This window comes from Lathyrus oleraceus, chromosome 7 (assembly GCF_024323335.1).
Source record: "Lathyrus oleraceus cultivar Zhongwan6 chromosome 7, CAAS_Psat_ZW6_1.0, whole genome shotgun sequence".
Lineage (NCBI taxonomy): Eukaryota > Viridiplantae > Streptophyta > Magnoliopsida > Fabales > Fabaceae > Lathyrus > Lathyrus oleraceus.
In genome coordinates, this window is record NC_066585.1 from 505,470,128 (window position 1) to 505,479,248 (window position 9,121).

A 9,121-nucleotide genomic window follows, 5' to 3' on the forward strand; every position below is an offset into this window, starting at 1 on the left:
CACACACACACTGGCTGAAAGAGACAAAAGAGACTGACTGAAACTGACTCGGCAGGATATCGCATCCTGGGCCTACTTAGTCTATCAGACATAGACATCAGAGTCGAAGTAGTTCGGACTGGGGGAACGACACATGCTCGCTAGGATATCGTATCCTATGCATACGTATCTTCTCGGACGAGAGAAGAATCAGAGCATTCGTAGCTCGGCTGACACGCACACAAACACACAAAACACAGGCAAACGTGGAGCCCGACTGCCGATCGCTGGACTTATGTCAGCATCCGAACCTAAACACACGCAAAGAGGCAAACACGGAGCCCAAATGCCAATCACTGGACTTACATTGACATCCGAACCTAAAACACACAACAGATAGATAGGAAGTCGGGGACTCAGCCTATAACTGTCAAACACAAACAAACAGACAGACAGCAAATGCTAAGGAGTCAGGGACTCGAGCCTAGCAAAGGTCAGATAACACACACAAAAAAGGAAAAGGGCCCGGAGAGATCAGCTCAATCTCCTGCCTACATACTTCATCTGGTGTGAAGATCAGGGCGATGTAGTTCCCCTACGCAGGGACAAGGATCTAGCCTAACCAGATAACAGAGGGAGACACAACTCTAGGGAGACTACGACTCGAGCCTAGATGTTGTCATGCAAAGTCAACCCTAAGTTAAGGTTTCTAGCTAAATGGCACGCGGGCCAACCTATCCTAGACAAGGCTTGCACGGGAAGCAAGGGTCTCGATTGCAACTAGGGCAAGAGAAGGGGGATATCTCAATCACAACAGGGGTGAGAGAAAAGAATTAGACGTTAATGGTTAGTCAAACTCGGCAAGACATCGCGTCTCGTGCCTACGTATCTCACCTGAACGTGAGAATCAGAGTTGCCGTAGTTCGGCCAAAAGATTCTAAACGTGGCTCACACAAGGGTTAAGCCACACATACCTGACTTGCACAGGAAGCAAGTCAAGCACAACCTACCTTGCACAAGGGCAAGTCTAAGCTAAACCTAAAGAGGCAAAGCAAACAAGCAATCACAGGAAGCACACTCTATATGCATACAAGAGGCTCAAGCAAAAAGGTTAGGCACTAGGGCCAACTGGAATAGGGTAAGTGTGCTCTTAACCTTGCCATTGAGAGGCTAAGGTGAAGCAGATGAAAAGGAGATGAGGGGTGTGCCTCATTGCTTCTATCCCTGGCCTGGGAGAGCATTTGACAAGAATGTGTGGGTTCAGAAAGTGGGAACCCTTCTACACATTTAAAACTGACTCAACTGTGCAATTGCACAAGATCTTGGGTTTTTATCTGAAATGCATCAACACAGTGGTGTGAGCAAGACAGAAGACACACTGAATAGTGGGGGATAGATTGCATATCCCTACCTTCCACCAATTGCCTCTTCACTTAGGAGGTCTTTGACTCCGTACAGGGACAAAGTAAACATACACAGGCATTGCCTCTTAAGGAGGACTTCAGACAGTTTGCCCGGTCACATAACAGACCGGGTCTCCAGACTACATGTAGTAAAAGAGATTATACCTCAAGCAAGTTGCTAAAAAGCAAAGCAAATCAAGTTCAGAGAACTTAAGCAACTAAAGTACCTGCAAAAGTCAAACAGATCAGTTCACAGTTCCACAGTTAAAACCAAAGGAAATGGATAAACAGTCAACCACAGAAGGTCAACTGTGCAAAGCAAGACTCAAGTTACATGAGTCAAACCTACAAAACAAAAGCTAGTACATGATATGTAATCAAAACCAATCACATTTGTATGATCTCAATGGCAATGGTGCTCAACCTGAAACAGGAACTCAATAGTAAGCACAGAAGACCACTAGGACTAGCCTAGGGTCAAGGATGAAAGAAAAAGTCAAAGCAGCAAGTAAAAGTCAACCAAAGTCAAGGTCAAACAATTAGGAAGCAAACACAATTGGGCCCACATTCACATTATGCATTATGATCATTTCATGAACATTTGAAGTCAAAGTAAGGCAAAGGAAAGCATACAAAAGTCAACAGAATGACTTGCATCAAAAGTCAAACTAAACAATTTCAAAAATCATCAAATAAATCACACTCAATCCTAACATCTAACATGGTAGACATGTAAAATTTCATGGCATTTGGATGAGAGGAAGGCAGTCAACTAAAATCATGAAGTCAAACCAAGTTCAAACATGTACAAAGAAAGTCAACAAGCATGGGTCAACTTCAAAAAATCATATCAAAATGAAAACAGATGAGAAATGAATGAGATTAACACCAATGCAAAGCTTGAGATGTCTAGTTATCACACATGAAATTTCATGATCATACAATATGGTATGAGAATTTCCCAAATGATTTGGCAACATGTAGCACAAAAAGTCAACCATGGACTAGGCAGGGAAGAAAAATCACAATCAAATGGAAAATGGCACAATAAATTCCAAGAAAATTCATTCATGATATAGACATATGAGGGATCATTCATGCAAAATTTGGAGTCAATTGGATGTAGGGAAGCATGTGAACAAAATTAAGGAAAATGCATGATCATGGTGTGACCTCAAATGTAACACATGACTTCAAAAAATCATAACTCTCAAACCACAAATGATAAATGCACAAACTTTATATGGAAATGAAGGTCAATGTGTCTAGTTTCACCACAAAAAATTCAGGCTCATTGGATGCAACATGACAATTTCACAAGAGGAATGGCACAATGTATCATTTTGGCATACATGTTGGGAAAACAATTATCAATTAAAATCCAGCCAATGAAAATTAATTAAAATTCATAATCAAATACTAGACTCAACCATGAACATGATGGAAAAAGAATCAGAATTTTTGGATGAAAATTGAGGGAGAAATTAATTGTGGAAGTTTGATGATTAATTGGAGTAAATATGAATAAAATGCATGGCATAAAGGTCAACACGGAAGTCAACAGTGGCATTCTTGAAATATGGCGTTTCATTAAACCAAACGCTGCGTTTGGGAAGGACACGGGAAATGTCCTGATTGGTCAGCTTCCCATGTAACAGTACGCGTGCAGGAAAACAACAACAAACAGCCAATCGAAGCTCACGATTCTGGGCAAGGTTTCATGTTCATGTAACCTAGGGTTTGGCTATGAAACGATACATCCTCCTCATCTTCGAACACCATAACATGAAATTCAAGCAATAACTCACAAACAAACATGGAAGTAATACTCATGCAATCATCAGCTAGCAACAACCAAACCTAATTTTATGCAAAATCTGGGCAGATTTGAAGGTTTAAACAGCAGGGTATCAACACCATCATTCAAAATCGACCAAGAACAGATTCTCCAGGAAATGATAACAAGCATATCAAAATCTTCAGCAACACAAACACAAACATAATATAACAACCATTTTTCTCAAATCAAGCTGTCAAAGGAGAAATAATCAAAAACATATTCGATGGTGAAACTTTGAATCCACTTTTCTCACTCAATACTAGACCATTTTACTTGAATCGAAGCTCACAATAAACACAAACAAAAGATTTACAAAATGGATCCTACAGTTTTAAAAACGGCTAAGGTTGGATTATACCAGATTTTGAAGGCAGTGAGGTTTCCCATGGTTCTTTGGCAGAGATTGCTCGAAACAGAAGTAGTTCAGGCTTCCACATGATGAGTAAATGCATTCATAACAACCAGAAGTTTTGCTCTTAGCCTCCATCTCGATTTGCCATGCTTGATGCTCTAATAAAACAGTAATGGAACCAAGCTCTTCAGTCGTGTTTTTCAGCTTCCAAGGGGTTCAAAAACAATTGCATATCATGACTGGACCAAGGTTGGCTCGAGAGTTTTGAAGTTTTGTCAAGAATTTTCACAAATGCAAAATTGCAAAGGAGAGGAGAATGAAGTTTCTGTGGTTTTTTAGATGGTGGCTAGGGTTCAAATGAGCAGAGAAAATGCTTATATGCATCTGTTTTTGCTCACATTATCACATGCTAATCCCAATTTAACTAAATGAACAAAAATGCCAAAAATGCTAAGTTGCACTTAAGTGGATAGAGAGGTGTGAATGGCACGATTTTGGGCCTTAATGATGTTGTACAGGACCTTTGTAAATGCTGTCTTTGGTTGTTTCAGGAGTGGTTAACTTGTTTGGTTTAAAATGCATCAATTGCACCTTTGCTAAGCTTGGCATAAGTGAAAAAAAGGAGGTGTATTGCTGCACATTTGGGCCTTAAACCAGCTGCTTATGACCAACAAATTTGCTGTTTTTGGTTGCTTCAAGACTTGCTAACATTGCCTTCATTTTGTGAAGTTATTTGCACCTTTTGTCCATTTTGCATTTTTGGTCCAAAATGTGGTATGGAGATGGCATGAACATGAAATGATGCTTGGAACATGTCACAAGTATGGTATAAAGTGGATCCCAATTGGTCAATTGTGCAAAAAGTCCATAAATCAAAAAGTCAAAGTTTGGTCAAACTTTGATTTTTAATGAAAAAGGTCAAAAAATGCCATTTTGAATGGTAAGGTTTTAGGTCATGAAGTTTATATTTTTGGAAAGAGGATGAAAAATGTGGTTTGTAGGAAAAAACCCCACCAAATTTGGCCTTATGGTTTGAGAGATATGCCCCTTTGAAGTTCAAAAATTGATGAAAATGAATTGATCATATCTTGACAACCGTACATGGGATTTGAGAGTTCTTGGACTTTTTGAAAATGGGAGAACAAGACCTTCAACTTTCATGTTGGGCAAAAATTCATTTGAAGCTTTTATCATGATGCAAGTTGAAGATCAAGAAGTTTCCATTTTTGGCAGTTGAAATTACAGGTCCAGTTTCTATTTTGGGAAATTTTCTGATTTGCTTCAAATTCTTCCATGATGTTGATTCCCATGACATATGAGACCTATTAGGACATGAATAAGCTCCTTCAAACCATTTCCATCCACCAAATCCAAAGAATCAATCATAGTTGACCAACTTTGACTTTCTAGGGTTTTGGACTTGACTGTGCACTTCTGATGAATTCCAAACCCTAGTTCCTTGAGACCTTGACTTCAAATGATGTCCCAAGTTGTGTGAACTCTTGATGATTGATCATGGTGCCCAAATTCCACAAGAATGGCCACCATCCACTGCTTTGACTGACTGTTGACTCTCTAGGGTTTCTGCCTGGCTATGCATGAACTGCTGGCCTCTGAGCCTTCAACCCTTGACTTGAACACTTCAAATGAACCCCCTAGTCATGTGAACTTGTTGGACAAAACCTAGGGCTTTGCTTCTTTGAGAAACACCTTTGCTTGATTGGTAGGCTGATCTCCCGATCAGTTTGACCTAATTCTTGCTTGCTTGCTCCTGAGGCAACTGGGGACAATGCAATGCTATGCAATGTATCATGATATGCTATGACCTAATATGAAATGGTATGTACAATGATAGGTGCAAATTTGAGGTGCTACAATGGCGTGACGACTGAACTTAGAGCAAATGATTTGAAGCAATTCCATTTGAACAAACTTGTACCACCAAAGCAATGCTAACAAACCATAACAGTCAATGTAAAAATCATCTGAGGTTACTGCTGCACTTCGTATTACTGATGGAGCACTAGTGGTGGTGGATTGTGTTGAGGGAGTTTGTGTACAAACTGAAACTGTGCTGCGACAGGCACTTGGAGAAAGGATCAGGCCTGTTCTTACTGTTAATAAGATGGACAGATGCTTTCTTGAGCTCCAAGTTGATGGAGAGGAGGCATATCAGACCTTTTCAAGGGTTATTGAGAATGCCAATGTCATTATGGCTACCTATGAAGATCCACTTCTTGGTGATGTTCAGGTCTATCCTGAGAAAGGCACAGTTGCCCTCTCTGCTGATCTGCATGGTTGGGCTTTTACTTTGACCAACTTTGCTAAGATGCATGCCTCCAAGTTTGGTGTTGATGAATCCAAAATGATGGAAAGACTTTGGGGTGAAAATTTCTTTGATCCTGCTACTAAGAAATGGACCACCAAGAATACAGTTTCAGCCACTTGCAAGCGTGGGTTTGTACAGTCCTGTTATGAGCCTATCAAGCAGATTATTAACACATGAGAATAATCAAACAAGACCATACATGATCAAAAAACAGTGTTGTAATCAAACCCATGTTCCATTTATTTCCCTGCAGTTAAAAAGGTTAATTAGCCCACAGTAAATTTCAAAACATCAGAAAATTCCCAAAATTGGAGTAGAGATAAAGTTCAAGGAAGAAAGCGAAGGTTCAGATTACCGTTTCGAACATAGTATCAAAAAGGTCAATCCAATTTCTGGACACCGAAGAGACTTCACAGAGTTACTCCTTTTGAACAGCAAGGACCCTTTTGAAACCCTAATTCAAAAAATATAAAGAGAAAGGTTGAATCAGTAAAGGGGGAGAACAACGAAAAAGCTTGGAGGCGGGCCAAACCCACCAAAAGAAACCTAAATCCCAAATAAAAAAAAACAGTATTGAAAAGGAAGGAGGCGGAAACAAGAGGATCGTAACGATAAAAAGAAAAGGGAGAAGCAGGGCAAAGCAAGCTACCTGAAAAGGGCACACCAGTTCTTCGCCCCACTATCATAACCGCGCCGAGTCTTGTTTCGAGGAGGTAATAGTCACATTTCTTTCGACATCCTCGCGACGTGTGACCTTTTGTTTGTATCTGTTGATTTTTGCTTTAGGGAAGGTTTAACGTTTTCTAGATCGTTGTTGTCGGTGCATTTCGGTTCCGTTGTGAAGGAGATGATAGGATGAGACGAATGTTGGTCATTTTAGTTTAGGTTAGGGGTAATGGTTTAGTTTTCTCTTTGAGTTTGTCTCTGTTTTGAGTGAGGAAAGAGATGTTTGTCTCAGACAGTGAGAGGTTTTGTTTGGTTTTAGAGAGGAAGGAGAGTCGTTCAGCTTTATTGCCGTCACCATTTACTGATAGTTAACCATTAGTGTATCCCCCTATCCCACCGTCCAAATCCGGCGGTTCTTTTATTTATTTATTTATTAAATGTTTTTTTCTCTTAGAATTTAGGTTTTGTTGGCCGAAGCCTAGCATCAGGCAACTCATGGCCAGGTGGAGATGGAGATAGTTCACCTCCCCTTTAGTCCTGGGTTCAATACCTAGGGGTGTAATGTTGGTTCTTCAACCTTTTGTTTTTTTCCATATTTTCTTTAATTCTCATATTTAATTATCTAGCCTTACCATTTAATTAACATGTTTCTATCATTTACTCATTTTTATTGTTTTATGTGATTATTCATTTTTTTTAGGATCTATGTGAATTATTATATTTGTGTTTGTTCATTTCATTTGTACAAATTATTTGCCTTTATGTGTGGGTTATGTTACAATCCTGATAAATCATCACAATCTCATTGATAAAAAAAAACATTCAAAACCATTTTAAAATTAAAAAATCATATTTTCTCGATTCAATGTCGAGCCCATTTTTTACACCCTTGTAAGTCGATCGCTTTTTAAGCATCGCCATCAACCTCACATAGCTTACTCTTGGGCTTTCTTACAATGAGCCGGTTCCCTTTCACTTACACTCATACGTTGTTTAATGCTCATTCATTTCATTTCTTTGATTATTTGATTTGATCACATACTTGTTTAAATATCTTATTGTCTGATTGACTGTTGCCTACTTGTATGGTGTATGAGGCATATATTTATATTGCTTGATTACCATGTCAACCCCCATTCATAACAAATGTATCCCTCTCCCATGAAATGTATAATATTCTTTCATTCTTTATTCATCTGTTAATACAAGAAATAAAATGAATACCCGATAACCATTTCAAAACAAGATCAAAACCTCGATCCAACGTCGAGTAATCATTTTTTCAAAACCTAACAGAACCAGCACGTATTCATCCACCCTTTTGTAAGTCGATTGCTTTATGCATCGCCATCAACCTTGTAAGTCGATTGCTTTATGCATCGCCATCAACCTTGTAAGTCGATTGCTTCATGCATCGCCATCTACCCTTATCCCTAACACTTCTCCTTGCTCCATTCGTCGATTCTTGTTCCGATTAGGTAGCACCCATTAGATAGAACCCTTTGAATGATGACATAGGTAGGATTCCCATATCCTTTTGCATGATAACATAGGTAGGATTCCCATATCCTTTTGCATGATAACATAGGTAGGATTCCCATATCCTTTTGTATGCTAACATAGGTAGATGTTCCCATTTGTAAATCCTAACACTTAAGCACATATTGCATGACAACTCTAGGGCAGAGCTTCCCCACTTCTAGACCTTTCCGAGCGTCTCCGATCTTGCGGCATGTAGTCCGTTCTATTGCAAAGAGGTAACCGCCTAAGACTCGATTCAGCGAGCTGCGACACCTACTGCTAGGACGTGAACACATTGCCCACTCTCCTTTGACACAACTGGTGTCCTCCTTTGTAAGTCCATGTTCAGATGGCAATCCCTATGTAGGGGAACTACGTTGCTCGGATCCTCATACCAGATGAGGTACGTAGGCAGGAGATCGTGCGAGATCTCTCCGGGCAACCTTTTTTCTTTTTTGAGTTTGTGTGTGTCAACTCTTTTGTTTCTTTTGACGTCTCAGCGTCTCTTCTTGTTTGTTTGACAACTATTAGGTCCGAGTTCCAGACTCCCTATTAGTTTGTTGTCGCCCTTTTTTCTTTTTCAACCTTGTGTTTCTTTTGACGTCTCAGCGTCTCTTTTTGTTTGTGTGCCAGCTATTAGGTCCGAGTTCCAGACTCCCTATTAGTTTGTGTGTTCATCCTTTCCCCTATGTAGGGGAACTACGTTGCTCTGATCCTCATACCAGATGAGGTACGTAGGCAGGAGATCGTGCGAGATCTCTCCGGGCAACCTTTTTTATTTTTTGAGTTTGTGTGTGTCAACTCTTTTGTTTCTTTTGACGTCTCAGCGTCTCTTCTTGTTTGTTTGACAACTATTAGGTCCGAGTTCCAGACTCCCTATTAGTTTGTTGTCGCCCTTTTTTCTTTTTCAACCTTGTGTTTCTTTTGACGTCTCAGCGTCTCTTTTTGTTTGTGTTCCAGCTATTAGGTCCGAGTTCCAGACTCCCTATTAGTTTGTGTGTTCATCCTTTCCCCTATGAAGGGGAACTACG

At 39.9% G+C, this 9,121-nt stretch overlaps 1 protein-coding gene across 1 annotated transcript; it reads left to right on the plus strand.

Moving 5' to 3' along the window:
- Positions 1 to 5,555: 5,555 nt before the first annotated feature.
- LOC127104623 (elongation factor 2) lies at positions 5,556 to 6,080 on the plus strand (the record flags this gene model as incomplete). The annotated part of the gene is made up of 1 exon (XM_051041801.1): positions 5,556 to 6,080. A coding segment is annotated over one exon (525 nt), but the record flags the coding sequence as incomplete, so codon positions are not given.
- Between the last annotated feature and the right edge of the window lie 3,041 nt (positions 6,081 to 9,121).